The following is a 15,904-nucleotide window of genomic DNA, read 5'->3' as shown; positions in this document are numbered from 1 at the left end:
CAGCCTGCAAAGGGCTGCCTGGGGCTGCCGGAGTGGGATGCAGGGGGTGCCATGTATATGTGTGCACCCATGCATGTGCACATGGTCAGAAATACAGCTGGGCAGTGTGGAGAGCCACTCCCTGCAGGTATAGGGGGAGAGAAGGGGGTCAGATTGTGGCCCCTACTGTGAGGGCAGGAATGGGGTAGGGGATGGGAGCGCTGCCCAGCCAGGGTGGTGCATGGCACTGGGCCATGAAGCGGAATGGAGCCCTAGGTGGCCGATCCAGGGGATGTAGGGTGGCAGCTGCCCACTGCTGTGCACATCCCCTGGGGGGATGGCGGGTGTGCAGCTGGTGTGGGGCTCCCAGGGGAAAGGCAACAGAGTAGGAAGCTCTGAGCTCACAGTGGGCAGCCCATATCTACCCCCACTCTGCTGGGCTCTGCTCCAGCTGTGCTGCTGGGTGTGGGGTGTTATGCATGTGTCCCACCTTTACATTTTAAAAAAGTGGTCAGCCTAACTGTGGCCATCCCCCTCCCTCTGGCCTTGGGGAGAGTTTATATCCATCAGCCATGCCTGCTTGGTCAGCTCACTGGTCATCTTGCTCCCTGGGCACACGTGTGGTCAGTCTCTTACTCCCCTCCCTCTGCTGGGTCCTGTAGTTGGCTGAACTTTGTGCGTGCGAGTCCCCAGCTCAGGGCCTGGCATCTCCAGGGGTCCCTTGTTACAGTCCCTTCCAGCTCTTCTAGGAGAGAATTTTCTGTACTGTTGCGCTGTATGTGGCTTTTGATCCTGAAATCTGTTTATTGCCCCAGGTTTGCAAGGACATCTTTAATCATTCTCCATATAGAGTTTTTTTAAAATTTCTTCATTCTTAACCCATGTTTAATACAGTTTACTTCCATTCCTTTTTATTACAGTAGATTACTTTGTTATAATTTTGACTTTTTAAGACCTTTTTTTTATATATAAGCTTTTTAAAATTTTTATCAAGCTTTTAAGAACCTTTTATACAGGGTCATGAGAGATAGGGAAAGTAATAATTAGTCCTTCAGGTGATAAATAACAACTTGAATGGCTTTCATTTTTTGTTTGTCTTGCATGTGAAACTTTTCTGCCACTCTTCTCCCAGACCTGTGCTTCTTTTCAGAATGGGAATATACATGCAATGAAAAATGTCTGCATTTCCCAGCAGCTAGTTTAACATTTTTGCTTCTAAAGTATACTGTGTGAGGGGCAAAAAAATAAAATAAGACCTATTTTTTTTCTCTCTATTCTTACAACTAGGTATCAGATTGTAGTGGAAATAGTTCAAGCAACCACAATCAGCACCTTTCCCCAAATGAAGAGACAGAAAGGTAAGTGTATCGTTTTTGAAAGGAGTCAAGGCTGTATTGTATTTAATATAATGAGTAGGATTTTTGACCTCAAGATGTGTGCATATATGGCTTTCGGGCAGATTTTGAGAATTCAGTGTTCACTGTTCCAGTTTTCATATACCTTACTAGAGATAGAGAGGTACTTAAGATTTTGCTTAATTTGTTCAATTATGCTTAAAACTTTACATGCCAAAGCTTTAACAGTTTTGTTTGTAGGCAAGGCTTAGAAGGTAAGTAGGACTCATTTTTAGTTTAGGACTTCTGCCTTTTCTGTTAAGGTTTTGTACAGTATTTATTGATAGTAAAATGAATATCTGGCGAAACCTCGTCAGGTTACTGAACTTGTATTTGTTGGATAATACTTGTTATTAATTAGGTTTTTAAATTTAGCACTTTCTACATATAATCTGTAATCTACCATGTAAGGTTTGATTATGAACATTTTGGAGGTGATCCTCTTAAACTTAGAAGAGAAGGAAGTTTTAAGGATGCATTTGAAGTCTGTGTGTTTGTGGAATAGTGTTTTAGACTGTGAGACCGTCTGGCTTGACAGCTGCATTATGAGTGCAAGAATTATAATTTTTAGAAGGTAGATATAATTATATTACACTGCAAAAGTGAAGTGTGGGGAGAGAGTTGGGGCAGCATGTTGCAGAATAGAAGGTTGTGTGAACCGTCCCCAAGACACTCAACTATTAATACAATGAAAATACACTTATTAATACACTGAAAAACTTATGAACATATTAATTTAGGTGTTGCATACCTCACACTTCTTCACTGAAATGGGAGAATGGGAAATAAAGCAACAGGATCTGCTGTCCATATGTATAGGTACCTGTACATAAAAGACTAGTTGAAAATTTGCCTCTTGGAGTCCTTTAAAACTTTTAGAAGGGGTAGCTCCACTCCCATCATAGTTGCTATTCATATGAGCTGGTGGATGAAAGGAAGTCTTTAATTTGCAAACTAGACTAGCTGGACCAATTTCCTATAATACTTTTGGTACTTACTGGAATTGTGTTTTTGTCATTGACTCTTACACTGTGTGAGCTGTGGTTTAAAGGAACGTTAGTCTTTTTATTTTTGTACTCCCCACCCCTGCAATTTTAAAAATACATTTTGAGACAGATGCTCTATACCTTTTTTAAATACTATATGCATGTACAGCTTACATTCTCACTTACTTGTACTATATTTAACATTTTGCAGCAAATGTCAAGATTGCTATATCTGCAAGAAATTTGCCTGGCTGGGAAAGTTGGGTTATTTTAATGCAGTTTTCAGTTGGATGTGGACAAATGTAATAGAAACAGTAGGAAAGTCTAAGTTAATTTATAACCTAAAATGGAAGAGAAACTTGTATAGCACACTGGATATTTCTTTGGGTTTTCCTCTAGGCTTCTAAAATAAAATTCAATGATGCCAAAGAATCTCAGCTTTCATTTAAAAAAGGAAATTTCCAGCCCCCAGACTAGCAGGTGAAAGTCTTTAAATATGACCCAGGTGGTCAGCAACTAGATCATGAATAAAACATCCAACATATATCACGGATTTAAAATTAGAGGGGTTTTTGTTTTTGTTTTTGGTTTGTTTTTTGTTTTTAAGCCAATGTTACGTGGGTTGGAACCTGGCATATTATTTGAATACCTGAAGCTGGCAACACTCAAAGTCCTTCCTTTAATATCATAAAACAATGATTCTCAACCAGAGTGTTATGGCACCTTTGAGTGCTGTGACATACTTTCAAAGGTACTGCTGCACTCTGTTATCATAGTTAGATGTGCCAACACCTATACCTGATTCGCAAGATAAGCCTAGAGATTTCAAATAGGAATCCAGAACATCAAAAACTTTCAGACCTGTTGTGATCTTTGTGTTCTTTGCAACTACCCTATTATTTTTCCATTTCAAGAAAGGAATGAAAGCTAAGAGCTGGCATTTTATGAGGGGTGCCTTGAGTACGAAAAGTTTGAGAACCATTGTCATAAAACCATGCTATCTACACGCTGTTACAGAGTAAATCACTTATACTGAAAGAGGCAAGAGGAAACCTGAAACCTGAAACTCAGACTTAAGTTCACTGTCCATTAGAGAAAAGGAAATGTTAATGTACTTTAGATAGAAGGTTAGTTTACTGGAAAGCTTGCTGTGTAAGGTAATAAAGAAAGGGATACCTAACTCCATTAGTACTTTAAAAAATCAATACCTTTTAAAGTTGTATTTCTGTTAGCTAGCATGCTTTGTTGTAACATGGCTTGATATACAGTACAGAATTTTATACAAAATGTATTCTTTAACAGTTTCTAGAGCTTGATATTAATATTCATATATAAATATCTATCTGCCTTTCAGCTTACTTGAGTTTATCTAAGCATTCATTGTTCTAAGATCTCCTTCTTGGAGAAATTTACTGAAAATAATGAAATGGAATGAGTACCTATTACTTGCTTTTAACATTGCAGTTTTAAGTCTAATCTAAATCTATATTTATTTTTTTTTGAGGAGCTGGTTCTTTCTTTCTGTTGAATGTTTAATTGCCATTAGCTGTTGTCTGGCAACAATGGCCACCACAACAACACATTCTTTTGTAGATGGCATGGTGAGGTTGAATGTTAAGTTTGTAGCCTTAGAAAACACATAATTTTAGAATTGAAGTATTGATAAAATCCTCATGACATGAAAGTATTTTTTGTTAGGGTAAACATTTTATTTAAGTAAAATGTACTGGGTAAGTATGCTACTCATATTATGGCCTTGTGCCACATGCAAGGTTTCCCATGGTCAGAATGGTGACAGGTTGCACTCTGGGTAGCAGTTCTTATCCTTTAATTATTGTTCAGAACATTGGTGCACAGAACAATCAGTATTGTAGTCCACCCAAAGCTAGGATACACTGTGACTCCTATAAGAATTTCCTCCCCTTAGGTTGTTTCCTACTACTAAGCTTCCTTGGTAGGTGTTAAAAGCCCCTGTATGAACAGGGTTCCAGTTTAGATTTAAGGTTTGAGTTAGAGGGCAGAGATCTGTTTTCTGAAATGCGTATGAATATAATCCAGAAACAGAGGAAAAAGCACAAGTTGCTTTGAAATCTGGTAAGCCCAAAGAACAGAACAGTTTTGTGCCAGTGCAGGGGTTATCAATCTGTTACAGTTCAGACTACTGCATAACCAATATCCCACTCCTAAACACCCTATCCCTGCTCCCGATCCTGTGCAACACTGTGACAACAGTGGTTCTCAGGTGGTACATCTTGGAAGTGTTTTGGGTGGGCTGTAATGGCAAACTGGGCCAGATGATGTTGAGAGTGGGCGGGCAGCCAGCCCTTGCCCAAAACATTTCTGTAACACCAGGCAGGATTATGTTGACAAGCTGGGCTGATCTGCATGTGCTATTCTGTGGATGCAAAGTGGCACAGGCACTTTCCAGGGAGCTCACTAGCCCAGGTACAACACCGAGAAAACACGGCTATACTTCAGTGTATCTGCAACATGCCTGGTGCTGGACTGGGTGGGGGAGGTTGTGGGACTGTGTATGGGGTAGGGGGAAGCTAGCTGCAGTGTGGCAGGTTGAAATGGGGGAATAAAGGACTGTGGGTAGAGGGGTGGGGCTGCTTGGGGTATCCCAGCCAGGGGATTTAGAAAAGCTGAGAGCAGCTGAGCTAGAGAATCTGCTGACTGAATACGTTTGAACTTTACAAATGCCATGGTTTATATTCTCAAATTAATCCCACCATTGCTTCCTTCTTCTGCTGACTTCCTAGAGTGTGCTTCTATCACTCACCTCTCTGGCCTGGTGTTCTTTTCTGTGGGTGCTAGCACATTGTACCTTATTTTCCTTCTCCCAGCTCTCATTAAATAAGTTCCTAGCTTTGAATTTGTGCATAGCTCTTAACATTGATTCTGGGGAAGTTAGTTCTCATTTTCTTGCCTCTGCTTGTGTTTTGAAGCAGTCTTCATGGAAGTGTTTGCTAGGTGTGTTTGGTAGGAGTAAATTTTCTTTGGTACCTGGACAGCTGGAGCTGTAAAGGTGGAGGAACAACTAGACTTGCCTGACCAATGAATGTGCCATAGCCGAACACTTGTTGTTGGTATAACTTACAAGAATCATAATGAGACCTGTGCTAGTGCTTGAGAACCAGAAACTGGAACTGCTGCCCAGTCAGGCTTAACTATGCAGTTGATTGAAAAGAAGAAAAAATGGACAGACCACATCATAGCTAAAAAATGTGTTAGACTTTAAATTGTTTCCCTGTTAGTAGTCTAGCATGTTAATACTATTTGTTGCTGAGACAGTCTAATAACAGGTTACTCTTACTATGGACAGAAAGTAATGTAACTTCATCCTTTCAATGCTCCTGCTGCACTCAAACAGTGGAAGATGGTTTGCAATATTTCTTTCCATGTTTTGAAAATTGCAGCATGTGAGTTTATAGCTGCTGGTTCATTTTAAGCAGTCCATTTTGGATCTGACTTCTAATGTGAATACTACAGAGGCGCATACTTGAGCTTTGAGAGAAAGGGACACTGTGAGGTTCAATGATTCACGGTAGTGATGCTTGTTGTGGGTGATTTAATTTCTTTGGCCAGGAGCATTATTTTTTGTAATCACTAACATTTAAATGATGGGAAACCTAATGTAGCATCAGTGCTTGCAGAGGTGCTGACAGTTTTGTTTATTTTGAGCATCCTATAGCCACTGTGAATAGATGCTTTGGTTTTACACTAGTCACAGTGCAGTGAAAGTTGCATTCCTTATTTTCTCAGAGGCAGGCCTGGTTTTGACATTCATTTGCTTCCTCCTTCCTTTGTCTCCCTTCTCCCCATGCACGGTCATACAATTGCAACAATGACTGTTGGTGGGTACCTGTTTTTTTTCTCATCCTGCATTCTCTATTTAAAACTGATTTTTGGTTGTATTCTTTCCCACTGTAACCTCTGCTTTGGTCTTAAGATTCCCATTTTCCTATAGTTAAGCACTAGCCATGAAACCCCTTGTTCATACCATCAATCGAGAAGGAATGATTTAGCTTTAGTAAAATTCAGTTTTTTCAAAGTGAGAAGTACTTCTATTAGACCTGAAATGCTTCTGTGAATATCTGCTCTTTATTTTAATCCTAGCAGAAATAGTTTTATAAGTGGATAAATATTCATCTGGTGTATTTTAAATCCAGGCATTGCAGCACTGAGTGAGAGAGAACCTGAAAGTAAAATTGACTAAGACCTGGCTACAGGCAAATGAAAATAACTTATTTTTTCATTCCCCAAATGAAGAGACACGCAGAAAGGAAAAAGATTGCAAAATAGCAAAATTGTAATTTTTTCAAGTAACTTGTTTTAATAATCCAGCTGTTTGCTTATACAAACTAGAAAACGTTGTGCACTTCAAAACATTTTTTATGGAGATGCTTTTCCTTTATTGGTTCTAAAACATTTTTTCTTTGTTTGTTTTCTCATTACATCACAGTAGTGTGCAGAGGCCGCTTACAGACATGAACCCCCCACTGCCACCCTCCAACAGTGGCACTTTAAACTCTACATGCCCCCACACTGAGTCCAGTGCATACCTAGAAGAGGCAACACATTATATCGGGTGTTTTAGAGAGGCTTTTTTGGTGTTTTTATCTAATAGCTGATTGAATCCACTGTTAGAGAACAGAGTCAAAAAGCCCCGCTGAAGCACCCAATCTATACAGATGCTGCAGAGCCGTGTCGAACTAATGTGCTGCTTTTTCCAGTAAAGTACGTTTTTGTGTGGTGTTTTTTTCATATCTGTCAGCAGCCAGAGGTTCTGACTGATGTCTTTGTTACTCGTTGTTATATGAACAAATATGAAGGCATGATCTTTGCCTCAAAGAGCTCAAAAGCAAGTGGATCTCTAATTGGTCTTTGCCCCAGAAAGGCTTTTGGGATCACCCACTTGCTGTGAACCCCTCCTTCCACATGACTCTGCAGCCAGATCAGAAGCATCTGTCCTAGGATGATCAGAGAAACTCTTCAAAGGTTTCCAAGCATTGCATCTTAACTGACCACAGATTGAAAGAAAATCACTTCTTGTCAGGCATGGAATGAGAGACTGACCTGAAAGAGAACTCTGTATAAGAAATCCTCTGTACTGAACAAGAAGATGTCTCATGCTGGGCATTTCACCAAGCAGAAAGCCTTTGTAAAGTGAGAGAGAGAGATGAAGACTGACATAGAGGCAAAATCATTGTAACAGGCCTGGAGGGGAGGAGAAGGGAACTTGCATGGTGTGTTTCTGAAAAAAGTTTAAGCTTAAGTACAGACAGCCAAAAAGCCTAATGCTGAATTGATTCAATCTTCACAAGATAGTCTAAACTGCATAGATTGAACCGATAAGCAAGTGAACCAGACAGTTGCTTTTGATTCTGGAAATGCAGCCACATGCTTGCAGTGGTTCAGACCAGAAGATGGGGGGCACTAGAGCACAACTCCTTGCTCAGCTGGACTAGACAGCTTGGGCCCAGGCTTGCCCACACATCCTGCAAAGGAAGGTTTGCAAGGAAGGTGCAAAGCACCTTGGGATGCTGGGGGACTGAGAGTTAACTTGAATCTGGACAGGATCTGGGACAGAACTTCAGTAAACTGATTTAATCTAAAACAATGAAGTCAATACTATATCCATCCAGGTTTATCTTAAACTGGTTTCAGCCATTTTGAAAGTGATTTATGAGTTCTGAACTTCTGGTGTGTTACAGATTTGAACTGGTTTCCAATTGCTTATACCAGTTTATGTGGAAACTTGTGTCTTTAGCCTAAATGTTCAAGTGAAAACTGTGTATACTTCTAGAAGTCCTGAAGATTAGTTGACATCCCTACTATCCATATAAATATGCATCTAAATGTTTCTTGAATTTTGCTTAAACTCAGACATCATTTATATCTTGTGATGATAAATTCTGTAAGCTGATTATATAATTTTGCTTAAATAGGTTTCTCAAAAATGGAAAAATAATTGTAAGAAACAGTTTTAAATGTCCACCTTCAGTGCCTTGTGAAATGTTTACCTTGTGTAGTTCCCTTTGAATCCTTGGCTTGAAAGTTATCTTTAGGTTATCTACATCTTAATTGTACTTTTCTAAAATTAAAATTAACTGACTTGCAGTAAACACTTTTGAAGAAAAAAGTAACATTTAACTTTTCATCCATTCTCTTAGCTAACCACAGAACTGGGTTGGTCTTTATACATTTCATGGTTTTGTCATGAGCTTGTAAAAGAACTGTATGTTACTGTACTTCTTAACTTTTAAATCCATTTGCCCTTTCAAAATTGAGCAAATACTTTCCTTGGTTGTAGGCAGCCTCACAGGACTCATAGAGGTATGATGATCAGTAAATACTTGAAGATTAGTCACTATTTACCTTCACTGGAAAAGGCAAGAGTGTTTAAATTAAGTAGCTTTTACCACTTAAAAATTTTGAGGCAGGAAGTATGTATTGTTTGTACTCGCCTTTGCCAATCTCTCATGAAATCTTGCAAACAATACATACAATACTGTGTATTTATGAAACTTTTAGAGATTAGCAAATAGAATTAATAGCATCTATAAATGGTGATGTTAAGTGACAAATCTGTAGCCTCTATAATGGAGACTATGGTGTCTATAAGTGGTGACATTAGGTGACAAATCTAGTTTCACAGAGCAGTGTTATGATGAGCAAAATTTCTAGTACCAGTGTAACTTTACATGTGTACCTTTTGCTTTATGCTCTTTCTATAAAGAAAAACATATTTTTGGTAAGCAATAAAATACAATTTGTTAATGTTCTTTTATTAAATATTTATATATGTATTTATAAATTTTTACTTTTACCCATCTTATTCTGTGGTGGGTTTTTTTGTCGTTGCATCCCTTTCTGTGGAATCTGAAGAATAAAGTCTGTTTGTAACAGATTTATACAAGACACTTGTGATAATAGTGCATGATATATGTGCTACACTGAGTTTGCACAGCACTGTGCAAACTCAATGTAGCACATTTAGTGGGTTAAAAGCAGACCATATGATGAATTCATTTAAAAAAAAAAAAAAAAAAAAAGTCCCACAGGCTTGAATATGAGGAATTGCTTGATAGTGCATGTCAGAAACACCACTATAGTTTGAGGTATTTGTGGGTGTCATGAATGTTTTCTTTACTGGTATGTGGTGCATATGGTCTCATTGAAAAGCCAATATTATGGTGTATTAATTTATGTCACTTTGATTTCGGTATGGATTATGTTAAACTGTCTGTGCATACATTTATGATTGTATGTTACTAGAGCAAGAGCAATTGCCATTCCCACACACAGACAGAAAGAAGGGGCTGTTGTTGACATGGGCACCTAAGGTATTGGCTGCCTGTAATGGGAAAATAAACCCTTCAGTAGTGAAAGCAGCTCAGAAATGGGCCATTAGCTAGAGCAGGGTGGGCAAAATGCAGCCCATGGGCCAGATGTGGCCTGCCAGGCCATTCTATCTGGCCTGTGGCACCCCTAAGAAATTTAGAAAATTTAATATTTATCAGCCCTTGGCTGTCTGTCATACAGCCCTCGATAGCTTGCCAAAACTTAGTATGTGGCCCTCCGCCCAAAATAATTGCTTGCCCTTGAGCTAGAGGAATTCCAGATGTCCCAGGAAGGAGAGAAATTTTTCAAGATTTCTGAGACTTGTAAGGAATTAGGGCTGTGTTGAGGGGGAGGAGGAAAGAAAGTGGGGCTGGCTTAGAGGCATTTAGGGGTGCCTGTGAGGTCCTGAATCTTTGGGTTATCCTGGGCTTTGGGAGGTTTCTAGGTCTCCAGTGGTCACGGCTTGCAGGATCGGTAGGAAGGGTGATCTCTAGGCAATACTGGCTGAATTCTGGGTTAGCTTGTAGCCAGATGAGAATTTTAACTACTTGTCCAGTCTTCAAACTATATGGTCAGTTTTTCTTTTATAATTCTTTGCCCCTATACAATAAATCCTTTTTTTGTTTTGTCTCCTTATTGATTGGCTGTGGTAAAGAGTGATCGCTGAGCTAGTGATATTCTAGGCTTGCCCATTCTATAGAAAGGAGGACCTAAAAATCTTTCACAACCTGAGGGGGAGCTGCATAGAACTAGCAGAGATTCCCCTGCTGCAACTGGGTCCGGTATAAGGACAGTGGAGCTGAGGTTTGTCAGATAAGGAGTTTTCCCAGGACAAGCCTTTGTTTGTTCCTTGGGATGAACAACAGGATAGCAAGGAAAAACTTGGAGCTCATGGTACACCACAGACAGGTTTGTGACATTGAGTATATTTCTGGTAGAGTTCCCAAATGGATCCTTTGCTCCATTGTTATTCAGTATATTTACTAGTTATCCAGAACATTTTCTTAAATATAAAGTATTTTTTTATCAGGCTTGCATATTCTGTGCAAAAGTGGTAAATAATTAAAAGGCAGCTCAATTCAAAGACAAAATGTGGCTTTAATATAGACAAATGCAAGGTAGTGATGAACCTCAAATTAGAGTAAGTTGCAGTCACTGAATGGGAAACTACTTTGGCAAGAAACAGCTGAAAGAGACTTGATGGAAAATCCAACTAACCACAAACTTCTGTTGAGATGGAATGGTTGAGAGTAAATGTAATCCTTGGGTGAACAAACAGGGATGGATGCTCAATAGATGTAGAGAAGTGATGATATTACTGTACACAACATTAGTGGAATACTGTGTTCAAGTCTAGTGCCTGCCCTCTAAAAAATATTTGTTCATGTATTGGAGAAATTTCAGCAAAGAGCCATGAGAATGATCTGGGCTCGGGCCAGGCAAATAGCATTGATGGGTACAGATCTTGGAGCTGTTCTGAGGGTATTGCACCATTAAAGTGCCTGACAGCTTTCACCACTAAAACAAACTGTACAATGGATTACATGGGAATCCACTGGGACTGAGTTTTGTTTTTGCCACTTTTGTAGAGCAGGGTATGGAACTCAACCTGTTTATCAATGCTAAAGAAGTGAATGGCTTGCTTCTTTGCAGATAGTGATGTCTTTACAAAATAAATGGATATTTAAAATCCCAAGGTTTTGGAAGTTATCACCAATTAAAACTGTTCAAGGAGTATTAGCCATTTAAAAGTACTCACAAATCCTAGTTAAATAGCATGTTTCTGTCTCTGTACTGAGGCATGTATGATAAATGGAAGTTGTTTTTTCATATCTGGTCTGTTTATTCTCTTTGATTACTTCATTGGTATTACAATCCAGCAAATTCCACTAAATGAATAAAACAGAAGAAAAAGAGGTCACTATAAAGGAGGCAACTTCTGTTTACACCACAATACCTTAATAGGCAGGGATGGAGCACAAGGAATTTCAAGTTCAAGAACAGCTAGAATCAAGGTGGGGAGAACAAGAAGTTTAGAATCTCTCTTCAGTAAAACTCAGTATAACAAAAAATTAGACTCTGAAATCTAAATCTTTCTAATATGAGGATTTCAGATGTCTTTAAGCACCTCAAGTAAACTAACTTATGTGCCCTAATTTATTTTTTAAAATTCCCTTCCAATTTCAGGACTTACGGTCCTCTTTGACATCTCAGGGCACTGAATATATAAAACATTGATGGTAATTTCAGTACTTCTGTATGCTTCCACTCCCCTTTTTATTCTGCTTAGCTTTATGTAATTTTACACTTGGATAGCTAGAAGTACATTCATTTGCCTCAGCTTTTAAAAAAATATACATTGATACTTGTGAAGAATGCTGGATACTGATGGTCTGCCTTTTCATTGCACAATGACAATGCAGCCTTCTCTGTATCACTCATGAAGGAGTCCTTTCTGGGTATAGAGAGTATGATGACAGGTATTTCACTGCAGAATGGAGGTTCAGGTCAAGCAAAACCTGTTTAATTAATTTGATATATTCTTTTGGTTGTGGGGGGGAGGGGAGAGGGGAGATTCAACAGAATTCAAAGGCCAAACTGTTTCATTTAAAGTGTTCAAACCAGTTTTTCAGTTTTAAATGCTATCTTGTTTTCAAGTTTATCTTAAGTTGTATTAACACTTTAAAAAACAAATCTCTAGAGAGACAGTTATTTGACCTGAAACAAATTTCTTTGGTCTTTTCAGTTTGAAAATTAAAAATGGAGGTTGAACCAAAACTATATATTTTTGTTTTGTTTTTGGAGCTGCCAGCAAATCAAAATATCAGTTAATCACATAGCTCCAGTAGACTCTGGCTCCCTTGCCATTTGTCAGCTCATAGAGTATCCAGTTGAGGAGGCTTTTATTGATTTACAGACCTATCTCTGCAGCCATCATTCATTTCATTTAGATTATTGAGTAGTCATTATATGGTAAAGAAGTTTAGGTTCTTATTGATCTAGCTTAATCTCTTTCCATGGACCAATGTTTTTTTTAAAACCCAATTTAGTAAATGAAGACATTGATTCATAACTTTCTTTAGAGCCAAATAGTTTAATTCACTTAGGGTGAAAGGTGTTATCTGTCTTTCCCAGATGATCTTCCTTGTATGTAGGTAGATCAGTCCAGCATCTCCCCAACATCCCATTTTTCACAGGGGGCCTGACTGGAAATATTAAAAGCTTCTCCAACTTCCAATAATTTCAGTGCCAGATTCAGCCCAAATAGACTCTGAAGTTAAGGAATAACACTTAGTTCTGTGTCTAAAACACTACAGTGACATATCTGTCAGGCTTTTTATGGAACTGATAGAAACAGTAATTTATTTTTTCAGAGACTTTTGAGATTTTGGTTTTTTTGAGGCATTGCGGTGGGGGGGTGTAGCAGGAGCTGGGGAGATCGTAGAGAGAGGAAAGAAGGAATGAATTCCTTGCCGGCCTAAACACCACTATCACTATAATTCTGTATTTTACTTTCGTCTTCATGATGCATTCTTTGTATGAGGGGGTTCAATTGAGGAGTCTAAGGTAAATTGGATTTGAACAGTGGAACAGTGGAGACCATGTAATACTGAGCTGGTGGTTAACTTTGTGGTTTTTCAGATGGAAGGCACATATACTTATGTATTTGATTGCACATAGTTGGCACATAGTTGTTTTTCAATGTAGTATAAGGTTAAGCCAGTTAGTGCCTCACTTAGAGATTTTTCAACATGGTCAAAGCCAGTGTTTTGGGCTGTTATATACAGATTGTCTGCATATATGAAATATTTTTGTTTCCAGTTTGGTTGGTTGATAATTCACATAAATGTTAAATAGCAGTGGTGCAAATCTCCTCCATCAAGCTCACCAACTCAAACTAGGGAGTGAGCCCCATCTGAGCTACTGTTATGGCTGCAGCTTTTCTTCTGTTGAGTATGTATATCCTGTGTGGTAGAGATCTGTACATGCTAAGTGCCTTGACCCCATTCTAAATCAGGTGCTGATGCATCACAGGATGTCTGAAGCCTACAACTTAAACAGTGTGTACTTGCTAGCTAGTATTGCTCCACCTGACATCAGAAGAGCAGTGGCCAGCAGGATAGAATGACTGAGACAAACTGAAGATGTAAAACAGCAGCTGTATGACCATCGCAGAGCACAAAAATGACTGAAGTCATGCAGGAGCTTCCTCACTAGCACCCAACCTCTCAATGCTATACTGAAGGAGACACAACTACAGATGTGGAATGAGAGGTTGAAAAAGATACCTGACCGTGAAAAATGGTAAGGGACTGACAAACCATGGCAAAGGTGGCAGTGGCTCAACTGCCTACACAACAAAGTTGGATGGTCCAAGGAACTAATGAAGAAGGGGCTATACCATTGGTTCAACCACCTGTGACTGTGGCACAGAGCCTATGTAACACCTGCTGCAATGCCCGCTGCTTGAAGGCACATATACAATGAAAGATCATGTAAAGTACAATAAATGAGCACAAATGTGTAACAAAATGATCAAATGTGGTGCAGACATGAGAGGAGGAGTGTATTTATTTGAATAGATGTCAATCCTGATTATAAGATGACCCCCTCCAATAATTACAATATGCATATATAGAAAATGTATAAATTTGTTATGATTTTACAGGTATAGAATCTAATTATTGGAGGCTTGCTCTGAACTTGTCCCCTTTCCACTGCTACAGCAGGGAAAATAAATATGGGGGTCTGATTAACTCCTTTGTTCTCTGCTTCCTCCAACTTTTTCCTCTGACAGCTCTATGCCTCTCTCCTTACTCTCGGACCATGGTCTCCCTAAGCATGTAGAAGTGAAGAGCAAATCTGAAAACAAAAACCTTGAAGTTAAACGTGGCTGTAGCAATTTAAGTATAGTACCCATACACTTAATTCATCCAGAATTGATGCATGTTAGTTTTTTTTAACTGCTGAAAGTTTTAGCACAGTCTTCCGTAAATACACTTTTGAGCAGCGCTACCTACTTATATGTAGTACTAACTGCATAATATTAGTCCAAAGCCAAAGGTTCATAATTTACCATATAGTTTTTTGGGCTGGGCTGTCCCAGAGTCAGCAGCATTTCAAGCCATGGTGACCCTACAGCTCAGCACTGGGGGGGGGTATGTGTGTACACTCCAGATGTCCTCTACAAAGCATGCATGTGCTAATTAGGCCCCACTCATGACTGGAACCAGGTTTTCTTGTCACAAGTTCTGGGATGCTCCAAAAATGTATATGTAGATGAGGTGCAGGGCAACCTGATCTGGCTTTACCCCATGGAGAGCGGGGCCACACCAATCATGTGCCAGGCTGAGAGAGGGGTTGACAGAAGGATTCTTGGTGAACTGTTTGGTGCCCAGATTCATGATGGCATTTAAGGCTGCTGAAGAAACAGGAATAATTGGAAATGAGAAGAAAAAGAAAGGCATAGTTCAGCTGTGGAAGTGAAGAGGAAGTCAAAATATGCAAAGTAGTGGCTCATCATGATTTGAAGAAGAGTTGGTGGTAAGGAAGGAGTACTCTGCCTAATGAGCACTACCCTATATCTTATTTAGATGTGTTGCACTGACCAGTCCTTGTGGTAGGTTCCACCAGCATCTTGGCCTTTTTGCCTAAGATGAAATGGTGCATTTTTAGCACTAAGGGGAGGGTGTCAAGGCTGGCTGTGGTCCTCCTGGTACCAGCGTGGTATGGCAGTATCTCTGGGCTCAGTGCCAGTTCCTTGCAGAGGGAACACCTACTTGTTTTTTTGTTTTGTTTTTTAGGTGTCAGATGTGCACACACAAAAACAAGGTTCCCATCAATGTGTTTGCCTAGTGCGGGCCATGTGTTTTATAGTCATGCTTAGTGTTGGCTGCATTTAATCAACTTGATGTTTGGTTTACATTGCTGATGCATGGTAATTTTGGCAGCAGCGTAATTAACTGGGACATCTGCTATGGCCACTGGGACAAGAGGTGCTGGTGGTGCAGCTACAAGGCAGAGACCCACCCGCACATGCTGTGCACCTGCAGGCCCCACACCAGAGCCTGGCAGCTCCACCACAATGCTGTCCAGGACCACCTGGCAAAGGCCATCCCAGCCACAGCGGGGAAATCTCCATGAACCATGCCACCCTGGGCTGTGAGAGCCAGATACGCTCTATCATTATCACCAACG

General features: G+C 39.7%; 1 protein-coding gene across 2 annotated transcripts in view; it reads left to right on the top strand.

Moving 5' to 3' along the window:
* Positions 1 to 15,904, top strand: part of SNX25 (sorting nexin 25) — a 144,601-nt gene that overhangs the window by 60,281 nt on the left and 68,416 nt on the right. For both annotated transcript variants that reach the window (XM_090036087.1, XM_090036088.1), the window contains exon 6: positions 1,267 to 1,337. In XM_090036087.1, coding sequence (XP_089892213.1) covers positions 1,267 to 1,337 — 71 coding nt within the window. The remainder of the gene's footprint in view (positions 1 to 1,266; positions 1,338 to 15,904) is intronic.

The sequence above is a fragment of the Crocodylus siamensis genome, chromosome 2, assembly GCF_052110815.1.
Source record: "Crocodylus siamensis isolate JL-2025a chromosome 2, ASM5211081v1, whole genome shotgun sequence".
Classification (NCBI taxonomy): Eukaryota; Metazoa; Chordata; order Crocodylia; family Crocodylidae; genus Crocodylus; species Crocodylus siamensis.
The sequence above is the reverse complement of the archived record's forward strand: the minus strand, read 5'-3'. Positions and strand labels throughout refer to the sequence as shown.